This window comes from Orcinus orca, chromosome 9 (assembly GCF_937001465.1).
Source record: "Orcinus orca chromosome 9, mOrcOrc1.1, whole genome shotgun sequence".
NCBI lineage: Eukaryota > Metazoa > Chordata > Mammalia > Artiodactyla > Delphinidae > Orcinus > Orcinus orca.
This window is the reverse complement of record NC_064567.1, coordinates 87,653,370-87,671,493: the sequence shown is the minus strand read 5'-3', so window position 1 is coordinate 87,671,493 and position 18,124 is coordinate 87,653,370. Positions and strand designations below refer to the sequence as shown.

At 41.0% G+C, this 18,124-nt stretch overlaps 1 protein-coding gene across 17 annotated transcripts in view; it reads left to right on the top strand.

The window, feature by feature from the left end:
* The window catches only part of SRPK2 (SRSF protein kinase 2), a 243,025-nt gene that overhangs the window by 163,469 nt on the left and 61,432 nt on the right, over window positions 1–18,124 (top strand). For 15 of the 17 annotated variants that reach the window (XR_004486584.2, XM_033439348.2, XM_033439324.2 and 12 more), the window contains one exon: window positions 10,079–10,230. The exons of the other annotated variants lie outside the window; for them this stretch is intronic. Coding sequence is in view for 14 of the 15 variants with exons in the window: in XM_033439348.2 (XP_033295239.1) it covers window positions 10,079–10,230 (152 nt within the window). In the remaining variant the exon portion in view is untranslated. The remainder of the gene's footprint in view (window positions 1–10,078; window positions 10,231–18,124) is intronic. 17 annotated transcript variants of the gene reach the window in all.

Sequence of the window (18,124 nt, the reverse complement as noted above, 5' to 3'; positions counted from 1 at the left end):
GTTCAGGTTTTCATCATTTCCTCCTGCGACACCTCACTAGTTTCCCTGCTTCTCTCTTTTATCCTTTCCACCCATTCTGTATACCAATTTCATATGTTTTTTGCAGAGAGCAACTCTCTGGTCCTAAAATTGTGTTTCAGTGGCTCCTACTTGCCTTAAGGATAGAGCGCGAATCCCTTAGAACTGTGGGTCGTTCCTCTGTCAGCTGGCTGCTGCTGAACCTCTTCCCTGTCTCCAGCCACACTGGACTAGTTTAGGCCTTTGTGCCTCTCATCACCCTGTTCCTGGGCCTTGGCCACCCTCCTCCACCCCCTGTGCCTCATTCTGTTCTGTCTCTAAGATCACTCCCAGCATGTAGATGTTTCTGGCTCAGCCCTCTGCCACCTCCTCCTCTATAACAACACTTGGAGCAGTTATGTTCCTATATTCTTGTGTTTACAGGCATTTCTCTAGAGCCCTCTTGCTAGACCATGCATCCCTCAGTGCCGGGCTCCTTTGTACCCCGGTACACGTCATGGTGCATGCTATACGCCAGGGATCCCCAACCCCCGGGCCACGGACCGATATCGGTTGGTGACCTGTTAGGAACCGGGCCGCACAGCAGGAGGTGAGTGGCAGGCGAGTGAAGCCTCATCTGTATTTGCAGCTGCTCCCCGTCACTCGCATTGCCACCTGAGCTCCACCTCTTGTCAGATCAGTGGCAGCATCAGATTCTCATAGGAGCGCAAACCCTACTGTGAACTGTGCGTGCGAGGGATCTAGGCTGCGTGCTCCTTATGAGAATCTAGTGCCTGATGATCTGAGGTGCAGCTGAGGCGATGCTAGCGCTGGGGAGCGGCTGCAAACAGAGATTATCATTAGCAGAGGGGTTTGACTGCACAGAGACCCTGATAAATCAGCTGCCTACAGAGTCATATCAAAACCCTATCAGTGAGTGGCAAGTGACAAGCTGCATCTTACGGAGTAGACTGGACCTAAGGCACACACTTCAGGTGTCACTGTCTCCTGTCACCCCCAGGTGGGACCATCTAGTTGCAGGAAAACAAGCTCAGGGCTCCCACGGATTCTGCATTATGGTGAGCTGTATAATCATTTCATTATGTAGTACAATGTAACAATAATAAGAAGGAAAGTGCACAATAAACGTAATGTGCTTGAATCATCCCGAAACCATCCCCCCACCCCATCCCATGGAAAAACTGTCTTCCACGAAACTGGTCCCTGGTGTCAAAAAGGCTGGGGACCGCTGTTAGATGCTATTTTGAGTATTTGTGGCATCAGTGGATACCATTTTTACACGCTTTTGGGCTCTGGATTAAACTTTTCTGTCTGCCTTTCTCTTCTTCAGTAGTAATAACGTGTACTGCCAGGCCCCACACTGTTTTATGAAATATTAATAATACAGGTGGATGAGAAGTCTATAGCTCCGTCATACATATGTTGTTAGGTGGTCAAGTAGTCAACTCGTTTGCTGTCTAAGGTGTAGTTTAGTTGGGAAGCAGGTGTGATTTACTTACATCTTCACTAACTATGTTCAGTGTTCTAGAAGACGACACGGTCTTAGTAAGACCATGTAAAGTGTCTGGCTTGGAATTATGATTGTTTCTGTTAGAATTTGGGGAATAAGTTTTTGTTTTCCTTTCTTTTTTTTTTTAACTTGCCTGTGCCCCAAAGATAATTGGCTGTCACATTCTTATTACCCAGCTTCTTAATTCCTCTGATCATTTCAATTATTTAAAAAACCCCAGATTTGGTTGAGGCCAAAATCTGATAATTTAAAGTGAACTACTCTATTACTTATTGAGAACTTGGCAGCTCTATTCATTTTCTATTGCTGCACAAATTACCACACTTAGCAGGTGAAAACAATACCTGTTTATTAGCTCACAGTTCTGTAGGTCAGAAGTTAGGGCTGCACAGGTGGCTGATTTCTCACTGGACTGAAACCAAACTGTTGGCCAAGGCTGCAGTTCTCATTTGGGGATTGGAGTCCTCTTTTAAGATGACTAGTTATTGGCAGAACTCTTCCTTGCACTGAAGTTGTTGTTATCCTTCTAGCTGTTGGCTGGGGACCACTGTCACTCCTAGAGGCCACCCGTAATTCCTTGCTCTGTGGCCCTAATGGGCAGTTCCTGACATGAATGTTTGCTTTTTTGCAGGTTAGCTCAAGCACGCCCCTGACTTTTTCTTTGACCAGTCAGAGAAAAACCCTCACCTGTAAAAAGGCTCATGTGGTTAGGTTAGGCCCACCCAGTGTATCTGCCCTTTTGCCATATAACATAACATAATTACAAGAGTGATATCATATTCACAGGGCTACCCACACTCAGAGGAACAGGGAATTACACAGGGCAAGGGTCATTGGGGCTCAATTTAGAATTCTGCCTACCACAGCAGACACTTCACATTTAGGTTTGATTTATACAAAGTTTAGAAATTCTCTTTTCATTGGAGAGGAATACATGAAATCATTGTGGCTTTTTCCTCCCTAGCTGTGTGACTTTACCCAGTGCTACAGCAGCTAGCCTTTTTAGATAAGCTATTTTGAGAGAAAGTGTATACTGATTGATTCTGTCCTTAAGTAGAAATGCCAGATTGCATGTTTCTCAGGCTGACAATTACCACCAAGAGAGGAAGAGTGAGAAGGAGGGTGGGAGGAAGAGAGTGAGTTTTAGATTTAGGCTGTCGACATACGAGGAAAGAAAAAGAAATTTGACTTTATGTGAATGTCCCTAGAATACTACCTGAAGAAATTGGTTTGGGATTCCTTTTCTTTATGTTTTGGTTAAAGATTAACTGAATTAATTTCTTAAATGGTGTCAGTTGCCATTTAAGCTGATAACAAAGGAAAGTACTTCTTTTTCTGCCAAATGTGAGGTTTACTTCTTTTTCTCTGCTGGAATGGAAAAGAAATAGCAGCTGGAAGGAAATCAGAGAACTCCCATCTGGTTGCCGTGGCAATTTAGAGCAGATGATGTATGCATTTTGCAAGGGTCGTTCAGTTTTTTCTCACTTTACTAATAGAGCAAATGTACATGAAAAATATAATATGAAGTCGATAAGCATGATAAAATAATCTTAGTATTCTAATGTAATATTTAAAGAAAAATATTTTGTTTTTAAGAAGATGTTGGGGGTAGGAGTTTATTATTTTATTTTATTTATTTTTGCTGTGTTGGGTCTTCGTTTCTGTGCGAGGGCTTTCTCTAGTTGTGGCAAGCGGGGGCCACTCTTCATCGCGGTGCGCGGGCCTCTCACTGTCACGGCCTCTCTTGTTGCGGAGCACAGGCTCCAGACGCGCAGGCTCAGTAGTTGTGGTTCACGGGCCTAGTTGCTCCACGGCATGTGGGATCCTCCCAGACCAGGGCTCGAACCCGTGTCCCCTGCATTAGCAGGCAGATTCTCAACCACTGCGCCACCAGGGAAGCCCGAGACTACTTTTAATATGTCACAAGGGCCTGATAGCCCTATTTGGAGTAATGATTAGAGTATTTAGTTATGTTTTATGTAGGGCAAAATAAATATAGTTCTTTGTGAAAAATATGAATGACTAGTTGGAATTTTGCTTTCTAAATTTTTTATTCCAGTCACTGAGTTGGTACATTTTCTTATGTATACATACACGTTCTGAAATTACTAGTGCCTTATAGAAACTTCAGATGATTAGATAGACTCTCTACTTTTTACAGAACTACATGTTATTTTTCACTGTGAATGTATTAGGCATTTGTAAAAGAGACCATGCATATAGATTGCTTAAATCTAAATGTAGATATTTATGATTTTTCTTGGAAGCATATACTTTATTAAGGTATAAGGTGGATATTAAAAGGTATTATATAGTCGTATAGGCTTTTGCTTTTTAAAAAACAGCTTTTTGAGGTATAATTCAAATACCATACAACTTAGATTTTTAAAGTATGCAGTTCAGTATTTTTTAAGTATATAACCATATATACTTATATATAAGTGTATAACCATCACCACATGAGAACGTTTTCATGCCTCCTGAAGAATCCCCCGTATCTATTAACAGTCAATTTCCACTTCTCTCTTCCCCTGCTCCCAACTCCAAGCAACCATTAATACACTCTACAAATTTCCCTATTCTGGACGTTTTGATGTAAAATGGCATCATTCAACGTGTGTTCTTTTCTGACTCGTGTTTTTCATTTAGCGTAATGTTTTCAAGGGTCATCCTTACTGTAACATGTATTATCAGTACTTCATTTGTTTCTATTGCTGAATAATATTACATTGTAAGGATATACCACATTTTACTTACCCATCTATCAGTTGATGCACATTTGGGTTGTTGCTGCGTTTTATCTATTCTGAATAGCACTGCTATGAACATTTTTACACAAGATTTTGTGGGGTCAGATGTTTTCATTTCTCTTGGGTATATACCTAGGATTGGAATTGCTGGGTTTCATGGTAACTCTAAATTCAACCTTTTCGGAACTACCAGATATTCCAGAACAGCTGTGCTATATTATACTCCTGCTACAGTAGTATGATGGTTCCAGTGTCTTCATTCTTGACAATACTTGTTGTTGCCTGGTGTTTTTTTTAATATAACCATCCTATTGGACGTGAAGTAGTATCTCATTGTGGTTTTGACTTCCCTCTTCCAATTGACTAATGATGCTGAACATCTTTTCATGTGCTTATTGGTCATTTGTGTATCTTCTTTGGAGAAATGTCTGTTCTACTTCTTTTCTTTAATTTTTAAAATTTGTCTCTTTATCGTCGTGTTACAAATTTCTTTTTATATTCTAGATACAAGTTTGTTTAAAGCTGTATGATTTATAAATATATTCTTCCATTCTCTGGGTTGTCTTTACTTTCTTGATGGTGCCCTTTGAAACGCAAACGTTCTCAATTTTGTTCAAGTCCAGTTTTATCTTTTTTTCTTCTATTGCTTATGCTTTTAGTATCATATCTAAGAAACATTGCCAAGCCTAAGGTAATCAAGATTTACTCATATTTTTTCCTGCAAGTTATTAATTTTTTTTTTTTTTTTTTTTTTTGTGGCGTGCGGGCCTCTCACTGTTGTGGCCTCTTCCGTTACGGAGCACAGGCTCTGGACGCGCAGGCTCAGCAGCCATGGCTCACGGGCCCAGCCGCTCCACGGCATGTGGGATCCTCCCGGACTGGGGCACGAACCCGTGTCCCCCGCATCAGCAGGCGGATTCTCAACCGCTGTGCCACCAGGGAAGCCCTCCTGCAAGTTATTATTTTTTAAAAAAATATTTTTATTTATTTATTTGGCTGCACCGGGTCTTAGTTGCGTCACGCGGGATCTTTTAGTTGTGGCATGCGGGATCTTTTAGTTGCGACATGCATGTGGGATCTAGTTCCCTGACCAGGGATCGAACCTGGGCCCCTGCCTTGGGAGTGTGAAGTCTTAACCACTGGACCACCAAGGGAAGTCCCAAGTTATTAATTTTGAGTTAATATTTATGTATTTATGTGAGGTAGGGTTACAACATTTTTTTGTATGCAGATAGCCATTTGTCCCAGTTACATTTGTTGAAAGACTATTCTTTCACCATTTAGTAGTGTTGGCATTGTTGTTGAAAATATTTATGAGTTTTCCCCCCCACGGCTTATGTGCTTCTAGTAATTCTTTTTTTTTTTTTTTTCTGGCCATGCCGCATGGCTTGCTGGATCTTAGTTCCCTGACCAGGGATTGAACCCAGGCCACAGCAGTGACAGCGCCAAGCCGTAACCACTGGACCACCAGGGAACTCCCTATTAATTCTTATATGTAATAACTTTTTTGGTTTGTCTTTTGAAATAACTTCTTGATGGTTTTCAATAGGATTAGTGAAAGTTGTCTTTTTTTTTTTTAATCGCTTGATGTATTTCATGAGTATACACTTGGTGAGATCACCTCTTGATCTTTTAAACAGTTGAGATTTAACCAGGCCTTGAGGTGCTGTAGAAGCCACCAGAGACCAGTTTGAAGAAGGCAGCCTTTAAAGACAGTGTGGCATCATTCTCTCTTACGTCCGTCTGCCCTAAGACAAATTTACTGTGTTTTTCCTGTGCAGTAGGCAGTAACAAGGCTGGATGGGATGAAAAGGAGTCAGTGATTGGACTGTAACATTTGGTAGTTACAGTGTACTTATCTTACTATGATGAACTGGGTAATTTGAGAGTTGGTGATAATTGGTGTGAAGCAGGTTACTGGGAGAAGCCTCAGAAAAAAATATTCACTGATGTGACCAGGAATCTCTGCCAAGACAATCCTCTGCTATTGTTGAACCTGAGGGTCTAGAGTGATGCCATCTAATAGAAATGTAATGTGAGCCTCATTTGTAATTTAAAGTGTTCTAGTAGCCACATTTTAAAAAAAAAAGATGAATTTAATTTTAATAATTTATTATATCCAAAACATTATTATTTTAACATGTAATAAATATAAAATTATTTTATATATATATATATGTTGTTGTTGTTTTTTTTCCAGTACGTGGGGCTCTCACTGTTGTGGCCTCTCCCGTTGCGGAGCATAGGCTGCGGACGCGCAGGCTCAGCGGCCATGGCTCACGGGCCCAGCCGCTTCACGGCATGTGGGATCTTCCCGGACCGGGGCACGAACCCGTGTCCCCTGCTATCGGCAGGCGGACTGCCAATCACTGTGCCACCAGGGAAGCCCCAATATAAAATTATTAATAAAATATTTTACTTTTTTTTGTACCAAATCTTGGCAATTCAGTACGTATTTTACACTTAGAACACATCTCAATAAGGACAAGGTACATTTTCAGTGCTCAGCACTCACATGGGGCCAGAGGATAGCAGAGTTCTAGGTGTTTTGATATGATAGCCAGTCAAGATATTACATCAACATTACTCAACTTCCTCTGTATTTCAAGGTACCCTGACTCATCCCTTTATCTTGATAGAACTGGCTTTGCAGGAACTATCTGCCTGCCTGTTCAGCATGGCCCTCCCTGACCCCAGAGGGTCTGAGAATTTTGTTAAGCAAGTGACGTGGCAGCTCACCAAGAGACATACATTATGATAAAGATACCCAAGCCTCTCAAACTAGAGAAAATGGGCATGGGAAAATTAGAATCTCTTCTCCCTTATCATAGATACAGTCTATTCCATTGAGGTAAAGGTATATGTAGCAAATGCCACCGATGAAGTGGTGCTCACATGGCCATCATTTTGCCACCACTCCCCTCCCCTCCCTCCCTCCCCCTCCTCCCCACCCATTTGTCAGTGTCTGGACATAGGTTTTTTTTGGTGATGATTAAAAAATTTTTTATTGGAGTATAGTTGATTTACAATGTTGTGTTAGTTTCAGGTGTACAGCAGAGTGAATCATTTATATATATACATATATCCAGTGTTGGTTTTTTTTAAGATTCTTGTCCCATGTAGGCCATTACAGAGTATTGAGTAGAGTTCCCTGTGCTATACAGCAGGTCCTTATTAGTTATCTATTTTATATATAGTAGTATGTATATTGTCAATCCCAGTCTCCCGATTTATCCCCCACCCCGCACATCCCCTGGTAACCATAAGTTTGTTTTCTACATTTGTGAGTCTACTTCTATTTTGTAAATAAGTTCATTTGTACCCTTTTTTTTTTAGATTCCACATATAAACGATATCATGTATTTGTCTTTCTCTGTCTGACTTACTTCACTTAGTATGAGAATCTCTAGGTCCACCCATGTTGCTGCAAATGGCATTACTTCATTCTTTTTTATGGCTGAGTAATATTCCATTGTATATATGTACCACATCTTCTTTATCCATTCCTCTGTTGATGGACATTTAGGTTGCTTTGTCTCTGGACATGTGATGATCACAACTGACATGTAGTGGCTGGAGGCCAGGCTGACAGCGTTCTCCAGTGTACAAAACAGCACCCACAGCTGTGAGTTTCCTGGCCCAAGTATCAGTGGTGTTGATCGTAGCAGCACCCTGCAGCAGTGGAACAAGATCTTCTAGTCCTTCCCTTTTCACTAGTTGTTACATAGTCTCCACAGGGAATATGTGTTGTTGTTTTTTGGTTTTTTTTTTTTTTAATTTAGAGAATCTCTTTATTTTTTCATATAAAATTTCTTAGGAAGAAATAGTCAACATTGAAAGTATTTTTGGTTGAGCAAATTTGTCAAATAGATAGAGTCCACCCCCAAGAATGGGTCATGTAAATCTTTTCTCTAACCTCTTCCCTTTGGGGAAGCATTGAAACTGGTGCAGTTCCTCTCCTACCTCCCCTTCCTCAGGCCTCTTTTTGCATAAGGTCTCTTGGGATTTCTTTGGAGGTCCTGGCAGTGGTGTTGGTGTTTGGTTGTGATGACTCCCTTTCAGTACTCCATCATGAGGCATGGTTAATTGAGAATGTTATCACCACCATTGTCCTAATGTCTGTTACCTAAGGAGCTGTAACTTTGAGTCTCCATAAATTGTAGCAAGTAGAAATCAGTACAAGTCATTTTCAGATTATAAACATTCTTTAGCTGTCCTGCCAAAGGTAATCATACTTGCCAGGGTTGACCTTTAAGGTTACCTGTGAGGTGTGATCCCCACCCCATCCTCATGACTGCTGGTGTTTCTACTGCCTTCCTTCGTTTGCTGTGGCACTTGGAGTTTTTGGTGGCAACCCACATAAATGAGCTGTAACTACCTTAGGCTGAAGGCAGTGTGCTAAAGGCTATTTGGGGGCTCCTAGATTTGGCAAGAATTTAGAGGTTCAGCTTAGAAAGGGGCAAGTCCTTTGACCCTGCCTTTTACTAGCAGCTAGGATGAGTTTGTACCCTGTGATGGCTGACCTTCTCAAGCAAGGTTCCACGGCTCTGTGCCCTAGGCTGTACCACAATGAGGAGAGAGGACTGGAGCCAGCCTTTCATTGTGCAGGGAGTAGCAGTGTTCCAAAACATGCTTTTAGAAAGGGAGCATCAGTACTGGGCAGGCCAAAAAAATGGCCGTTATCTACCACATCAGTGTCTGTGAGGTTCCCCTTGCTCCCCAGACTAGAGGCCCTCTGTTCATCCCACTGAAACTGCCTCTGGGGAACAGTCCATCAGCCGAACCCCCTTGCCCCTACTACTCGGTATCTTTTCCCTCCCCACTTTTTATCTGTAGAGCTGTGGCCAGCTCAGGGAGAGCAGTGGTGGTCCTGTTGTTAGGGCAGCTTGCAGCTCAAGAGAGGTTCTGCATCCAGTTGAGACTATTGGTTCAAGATTCCCCATTGGGATATGGCTAGAAGGAGCAGTTACATTTTATAAGTGAAAGCTTGATTTTACAGAATTGCATTATGAATGCTTTACTTCTAAGCAAATGTATTTAATATATCCTGAGTTATTCTAGATATCTGAAAAGTTTACATCTGTAACCTCTTAAGTTGTTTATTTGTTTTTACTATTATAGGTTTTTCTGTCTTTTGTAAAAGAGTGTACTAAACATTTAGCCTTTTTGTAACAATTAGAAATAACCATTGGAAGTCTTGCATTGATGTATGGATTGTATTTGTATTTGACTGCAGTGGATGTTTTCTTTGTTTAATTTCCAGTTTGGGACAGTGTTCTTGTCTTGCTAAGCAAGGTGTACATTACAGTATACATTAGTTGGCTTTTATGAGTTATCCAGGGAACCTAACCACATTCCTACTGTTTCTATGGGGAAAGGAATTCTGATTTTAAAATGATGGAAAATAAGCCCTTTTTTTAAAGTCTAGGGTTGCTTTCCTCTGTCTTTTTCTAATCTCTGGGGGATGTGTTCTAACTACTAAGGCTGTGTATCATGAGGGGATAACTCTTTTTCACTTACAATTCATAATATTATCAAGACTTAAGAAATAATGACGCTTGGAGTGAAAACGGGCATGCAGAAATATTCCTTGGTTAATAAGGGTAGTCACCCCCCCGCCCCCCACTTGTGTTTTGAAGCAGTACTTGAATTCAGCTAAAGTGGCTGAAGTGACATTAATCAGCATCTCTTCTTAGTGTGTGACAAGTTTTATTTTTTCCCATATTAAGAAACTCTCAAGTGTATTCATAATGCAGGATTTACTTCTGAGTAAACAGGAATTGTCCTTCCTCTGTTTCAGGCCGGAGCCTCAGCAGAAAGCTCCCTTGGTTCCTCCACCCCCGCCCCCTCCACCACCGCCACCTCTGGCAGACCCTGCGCCCCCGGAGCCAGAGGAGGAGATCCTGGGGTCAGACGATGAGGAGCAGGAGGACCCCGCAGACTACTGCAAAGGTGACGAGCCTGCGCGCCGCGCGCCCACCGGCAGAGCACGGGGGCTTGGTGATGCCAGCTCCCTGGTCGTTGTTAAGTTAGCCTCTTGCTGTCCGTATCGTTGAAAACTTCTAGATCATTAAGAGTAGAATGCTACCTGAAAATATAAGAGATATCAGGAGGAAAATTTGTAAGGGAAAGAAAATAAATACATGTGTGCGTACATATGCTGAGTACTTTCAAGAGGATTTAAATCCGCTGGTAGGATTAAAAAGATGGTATAAAGCAGGACTATTAAAGATAAACACAGAGTAAACCATCTGCGAAGAGAAGAGCACAGAAAGTAGAGGGTACGAAGGCCCTACGGGAGGAGCCAGTTAAACTGCTGTTCTCTGCATTGGATTTGAGCTTCTGGGCTGCTAAGACTAATAAGGAACTGTTCCTTTCTCTGCGCAGCACTGAGTTACATAGTATTCATTGTGTGTGGAATGAAAGTCGGTCCATTTGTTTCCTGGCGTACTCAACGAGAAAGACAGTTTGTGGGTTCTGCCATTGTGACGTAGTGGATTATGTTTTCAGCTATGATTTCACGGATACATAGAAGTTATTCAAGTGGAGTATTCTTGTATTGATGTTTCGTGAAGCCCAAGAGCATATAGCTAAACTCCTAGAAGGCAAGCATGTTGTGTGATGAGTATTGAAAACAGTTTGATCCAGACCCCATTCTCTGTGTAGACTGGATCCCAGGAATCAAGGCGAAAGGAAAGGCAGTCCATTTGCTGCCTCTTCTTACTCACTTGGACTTTAATTCCCTCTAATGGAAAATTATCACAATCTGAATTCTTAGCTTCTGAACAGTTGATGAGACATTTATCTGCTACAAATTAAGGAAAAGATTCTATACGGCTTAAGCATAGATGGCAGGAGATGCACGCATGTTCAGGCCATAAAGCATTAATGACTCTTCGGCTCTATTATATCTTAGTGTCAGTTTATCTAGTGATTGCAGGCCCTTTGTGTGTTGGTTAACGTTAGATACGAGAAAGCAGAAGTTAATATTCTGCTCTGGAAAGTTTAAGAAGGAATCTTCCGCTCTAACGTGATTTTTCCATAGGTGTAGATTTCTACACATAGAATCATGTTTTCCTTAGAAAATGGAATGTTGATCTTTAGCATTTGTACGAGTAGTGATTATGACCCCAAAGGTAAAGATCTATGCCTTTTAATATGGAAAAGAAGATGTTTTCCATCCTCCCTCTTAATCTGCATTTTTTCGTTTGAAGTTATTTGAAGAGGAAATGCGGACAACTGTCTTGATTTTGCTGCTTAGGCCAAAACATTAGGTTGATGTGAAGGAACTGTTCTCTTCAGGTCATAGGTTCCCCACTGCTGGAATGAGAACATTTGCCTCACACGTGGCTCTTTTGTGGTATAGACCATAACAGGTGTTTAAGATAACTGACAAATGCTTTCAAGGGGCCCATGGAGTTGATTGGGAATGTCCGGGGAAAATAACTGCCCCCAGCCCCCAATAGAATAGATAACTTTCTATCTATTCTGGAAACGGTTGAATTTAAGTTACCAACACGATGCTTTATCATCCCTGAGTACTTTAGTATGTTTTGCCTACAATCAAGTACATTCTCCTTTGTTAACTACAATACAACTATCAAGATCAGGAAGTTAATGTTGATATACTTCTACCATTCAGTCCTTGGACTCCATTCAGGTTTTGCCAGTTGCCCAGTATTTTTACTTTTGTGAAACCGATCCATTGAAGAATCACATTGCATTTTGTTTTCTTCTTCCCTTAGTCTGGAACAGTTCCTTAGTCTTTTCTGGGCTTTTATGGCTTTGACATTTTTGAAGATGTAGGCCAATTGTTCTGTATAATGTTTTCTCATTTTGGAATACCAAAAAAGTGTTGTTCTGTGAGAAGTGTTCTTCTCATCGAATCCTATCAGATACTACATGGTTTTGATTTATAACAATACGGTTGATGTCAATCACTTGTTCAGGTTGGTGTCTGCCAGATAGCTCTACTGTAAAGTTACTCTTTACCTCCTGGTAATTAATAAGCATTTTGTTGAGAGTTACTTTGAACCTTTGTAAATATTGTTTTTTCAAGAAATTTACTTCCTTCTTCTTCTTTCTTTCTCTCCCTGTATTCTACCTATCCCTCCCTCCCATCCATCTGTCTGTGTATCTCAGATGTACTCATTCATAGATTTCCTTTTTACTCAGTGGGTTATAATCATTTACTCTCCTTATATGTTTTAATGCTTAGATTTTCCCAAACTGGCCATTAGGAGCCCCTTCAGGTTGATTCTCTGTCCTTTTGAAAAGTTCATATCATTCTTTTTTGTTCTACACATTATTTTTTCACTTAGTATATATTAGAAGTCACTCTGTATCAGTACGTATAAAGCTGTGTCATTTGTTTTATTTATTATTTTTTTAGTTTAGCATAAATGTAAACCTTTATTTTTTAACTTAATTAAATTTTTTTTTTACAATTTTAAAGGTTACTCTCCATTTACAGTTATTACAAAATATTGGCTCTATCCCCCATGTTGTGTACAGTATATCCTCGAGCCTGTCTTACACCCAGTAGTTTATACCTCCCACTCCTCCACCCCTGTATTGCCCTTACCCCCCTCCCCACTGGTTGTAACCATTAGTTTGTTCTCTGTATCTGTGAGTCTGCTTCTTTTTTGTTTTATTCACTAGTTTGTTTAGTTTCTTGTATTTTAGATTCCTCATATAAGTGAGATCATACAGTATTTCTCTTTCTCTGACTTATTTCACTTAGCACAGTGCCCTACAAGTCCATCCATGTTGTTGCAAATGGCAAAATTTCATTCTTTTTAATGGCTGACTAGTATTCCACTGTGTGTGTGTCTGTGTGTGTGTGTTTATACCTTGTCTTCTTTATCCATTCTTCTGTTGATGGGAAAAGTCCCTATCATTCTTTAAATCCTTTCTTACTTTCAAATAAGATGTTCCTCATATACACTATTGATACTATGTATAAAATAGATTACTAACGAGAACGTACTATATAGCAGCGGTCCCCAACCTTTTGGCACGGGGGACCAGTTTCATTGAAGATAATTTTTCCGCGGACCGGGGGTGGGGTGGAGGGATGGTTCGGCAGTAATGCGAGCGATGGTCAGCGGCAGGTGAAGCTTAGCTCGCCCGCCCACCACTCACCTCCTGCTGTGTGGCCCGGTTCCTAACAGGCTGTGGACCGGTACCAGTCGGAGGCTTAGGGGTTGGGGACCCCTGCTGTATAGCACAGGGAACTCTACTTAATGCACTGTGGTGACCTAAATGGAAAGGAAATCCAAAAAAGAGGGGATATATGTATAGCTGATTCATTTTGCTGTATAGTAGAAACTAACACAACATTGCATAGCAACTATACTCCAATAAAAATTAATCAAAAAAGAAAAAAAAAGAAAGATGTTCCTGGTTCATCTTGTATTAGCTGTACGCCAGCCCTGGAATCAGCTCTCTCCACAAGGACCCCTGGTTTCTTTTAATGAAGAACAGTATTTAGAAAACAAGATCTGGGCATTAGATGAGATCATTACTATTGAGGTGTCACTGCTTCTAGGTCTCTTAGCACAGAGCTAAGTACATACTTCCTTTATGTATATATTTCTAAATATTTATTTCTGTTTTTATTTATGCATATATTACAATCCATGAGTTTAATATGTCTCATTTCCATTGTAATGCTGGAGGATTCAGCTCAGTTTTATCCTTACCATGTCTATAGTTTCTTTCTGTGGCAGTAAGAGACTAGGCTGTCATTATCCTCATTTTGTTTACTGACTAGATTAATTTCCTTGTATGTCACTGCCGTTTTGGACATGTCTCCCCTCTCCTCAACACCTAGCCTGTCCTTAGACGTCCTTTGTCGCTTGGCACTACCTAAGGGCTGTGGAGTGAGAGCTCAGGAAGAGGGAAGAGGAGGGATGCCTTTCACAGTCTAAGGGTATGTTTTGCTTAGTCTGTGGAGGTGGCTTGTCTCTCTTCTGTCACTGCACATCTCTTCTTGTTTCCTCTGACTTCATTCTTGGAGAACCTCTGTGCCACCAGACAGTTCTTAATAGTCCTGAAATAAAATAAAACATTAACAGACACAAAATATACCACATCTTTTCTCTCTCTTTACAAAAGACATTTTTGTTCATCATAGGAGTTATAGGTATTTTGGGGGTCGGAGTGTGGAAGGTCACCTGGAATCCCATCACCTACCTTTAGCTGCAGTAAGCATTTGGGTTCCTGCAATTCTGAATCATTCATGACGAACCAAATTGTATCTTAACTTTTTACCTTCTTTTTACCTCTTTACCTTTTCAAGTCTTTCCTTATTCAAAGCTTGTGAAACTTAACGCCTTTTTAACAAAAAGGCCACTATTTAAAGTTCTGATATTGCTAATGCATTATTCTTTGCTCCTTTCTATTGTACCTGGCAGTCTCTGTGGCCTGGGAGTCTTCTTTTCCTTTCTTCATAGCTAGCATGTTCCTACCCACGAGTCCAGAGGGGGAGTATAGACTTTGGAGTCTGAAAGAGCTGGGTTCAAAATCTGACCCTGTTGCTTTCCATTTCTGTATCCTCGGACAAGTTACCTTTGCTGTAGGCTTTATTAGTTTCTTCATCTATAATATCATCTCTCCAGATAATAGAATATGTAACAGCACCTATCACTGATGATTTTTTGAGGAATAAAATGAGATAAATATGTGAAGTAGGGCATACTACCTGATACATAGAAGATTCTTAAGAAATACAAATTTTATTTTCCTTAGTTCTGTTTTTGTTCCATCATTCTCTTCTCGGGTGTGTCCCCGTCTGTACTTTTGTACTGACCCCCTTAGCGGTCTTAGCTGCCTCGCTTGTGGTATGCTTGTTTCTCTGGCCTCTGCAGACAGAGTGGTCAGCACTGCTTCTCTCTCTCCTTGTTTTTCTATGTTACCTCTGGTCAGTTGTCTGGGACAGGAACTGTAGCAGCAGGCTGTGTGGTTTATTCCGACTTTTTCTTCCAAGCCCAGAGTATAACAAGGGTCAGGCACAGGGTCAGCCTGTAAGCAAACAGTTCTAGGAGGCCCTTGTGTAATATTGTACTTGCTTGCTTTTTTAAGCTGAAAGCCTCTTCATCAGGGCAAAACCTCCTCCTCTGGGGAGATTTTAGTCTAATGTGGGTTTTCAGAGTGTGACCTGTACCACCTGCATCAGAACGTTTCTAGGCTAGACTCTAAGTCTTGAATTTGAATCCTTGGGAGTAGAACCCGGACTCCAAGTATTTAACAGGTTCATCCAGTGATTTTTCTGCACATTGAAAGTAAGGATGGCTCACCTGAGGCATGTACCATTCCTCTAAAACTCCAAATTTGTGACTAAGAGAAGTGACCCTTCCCGTCACTTCACACTGTGTGACTGATTTGCTGTGTAAGGGGAATTACTGCTTTGAACTACCTGTGTTCTAAAATTTCCCCAGAACTCTCAGCACGTATTTACTCCAAGGACGAGTAAATGGTGGAAGTAGGAACATCGGTTTCATGTATCATGCTTGCCTGCACTGACTGACTCCTCAGAGATCCTGTTTTGTGGCTCTGCTAAATCATTTTTAGATAAGTTGGCACCTTGTATACAGTTTATCACTTGCATCGTTTCTGGAGACATCGATTTCAACATAGTTGTGCTCTGACTTGGTAGTGAAGCGTGTCATTTCCTTATGCCTTCTTTGAATCCCTATCACATCTTATTTAGGCCTCTTCCTTTATCACCCACAGTAGTCTCCACTCCCCACCCCCGTAGCACTCATTATGATGTGTGATTATATATTTATTTTTGTGTTTGTTTCTGAGCTCCTTCTCCTCAGTCTGAAAGATTTCTTGTGGTCAAGGGCTGTATGTTTTGTTAATCCCACTGCATTGGAACCATCTACTGTGCAGTAAGTATTTCTGTTTGGGTGAAGAAATTGTCTCTGGTGTTAAGCTTCAACTAAGGGCAGGACAGCACTGTTGTTACCTGCGTATCTGAAAAGGCGTGTCAGGGTGAGGAGGTTGACAGGCCATGAAGGACACACAAATCAGAGTACAGACGCTTCATTTCTGCTTTAAATTTTCTTAAAATCATCCACAGTGCCCCCGAGCTCTTCTGTGGGAATTTGGGAGTATCTCCTTCAAAACATAGGATAAACAATATGAATACTTGCACACTAGAAAAATGTCAGATGGCTTCCTTATACGCAAATTGCCTTTACCCATGGTGTTCACTTTCCATTTGTGAAAAGTTTACACAGGTTGAATTTCACTACATCTCAAAATTTAATGTTGGTGGTTATAATTTCTTATTGGTCTTGTTTCTCTCCCCAGAATCTATGACTTAACGACTATTTTATAGCTTCAGGTTTTTTGTTTTTTTAAGGAAAAAAAGCAATACACATCACACGAAGTTGCCTTAGAAATGGTGTCATGTAGCTCAAGTATTTTATGACACTGTAGCCTTTTTAATTTTTTTTTTTTTACAGTAAGTCCCTGTTGGTTGTCTGTTTTATTTATTTATTTATGGTTTTCTTTTTTTTATGTGGACCATTTTTAAAGTCTTTATTGAATTTGTTACAAGTATTGCTTCTGCTTTATGTTTTGGTTTTTTGGCCCCGAGGCATGTGGGATCTTAGTTCCCTGACCAGCGATTGAACCTGCATCCCCTGCATTGGAAGGCGAAGTGTTAACCACTGGACCGCCCGGGAAGTCCTTGGTTGTCTATTTTAAATATAGCAGTGTGTACGTGACAATCCCAAACTCCCAATCTATCCCCACCGCCCCCCTTCTCCCCTGGTAACCATAAATTCATTTTCTAAGTCTGTGGGTCTGTTTCTGTTTTGAAAATAAGTTCATTTGCATTTTTTTTTTTTTTTTAGATTCCACATATAAGCGACATCATTTATTTGTCTTTCTCCGTCTGACTTACATCACTTAGTATGATAATCTCCAGGTCCATCCAGAAATGTAGTCTTTAGTTTCTGTTCTTTTTTTTTTTTGCATTACGCGGGCCTCTCACTGTTGTGGCCTCTCCCGTTGCGGAGCATAGGCTCCAGACGCGCAGGCCCAGCGGCCATGGCCCACGGGCCCAGCCGCTCCGCGGCATGTGGGATCTTCCCGGACCGGTAACCCGTGTCCCCTGCATCGGCAGGCGGACTCTCAACCACTGCGCCACCAGGGAAGCCCTGTTCTTCTTGAGATAAGTAAAAGATAATCTTTATTCATTCACAGTTCTTTTCCTTAAAACCACTAATGCTGCATGAATACTTAATTCACCACGGTTGTATGCATTTTTAAAAATTAGTAGGCTTAAATTGGCTTACTTGTAGCCTTGAGAAGAGACTCTGCTTATCTATATGAAGAAGGTAATATGCCCTTGGATTTATTACGAGGCTTCATTGCATTCCTTTCGTGGAGACTGAGGCTATTCCAACACCTGTCAGGCTCCTTGCTGTGAATCACTACTGACATGGGTATTTATTGATTACTAAGCTTTAGTTAGCCTGACAATTGAATTTTTTGAGGCTTTCCTATATGTAAAGTGTTGTATTTTACTACAGGGGTTGTAAAGATAAATGAGAAACAGTCTGTATTTTCTAGGAGTTCATGGCCTCACAGACTCTGCCAGTAGAATATAAGCTCCTTCACAGCAGAGCCTTGCCTGTCTTGTTGCTTCCTGCTTCTCACTAGAACCAAGGTGGAACAACCTGTGGCCTGTTGACTATGGGATGAATGAATGAATGGACTAGATTAAGAAGCTACTTAAGTGCCTTTCTTCACCTTTTTTGTGTGGTTGACTAATTATAAGAGGAGAAAAAGGAAAATTTGTGAGGATGCGAAAGGAATGAAGTTGTAT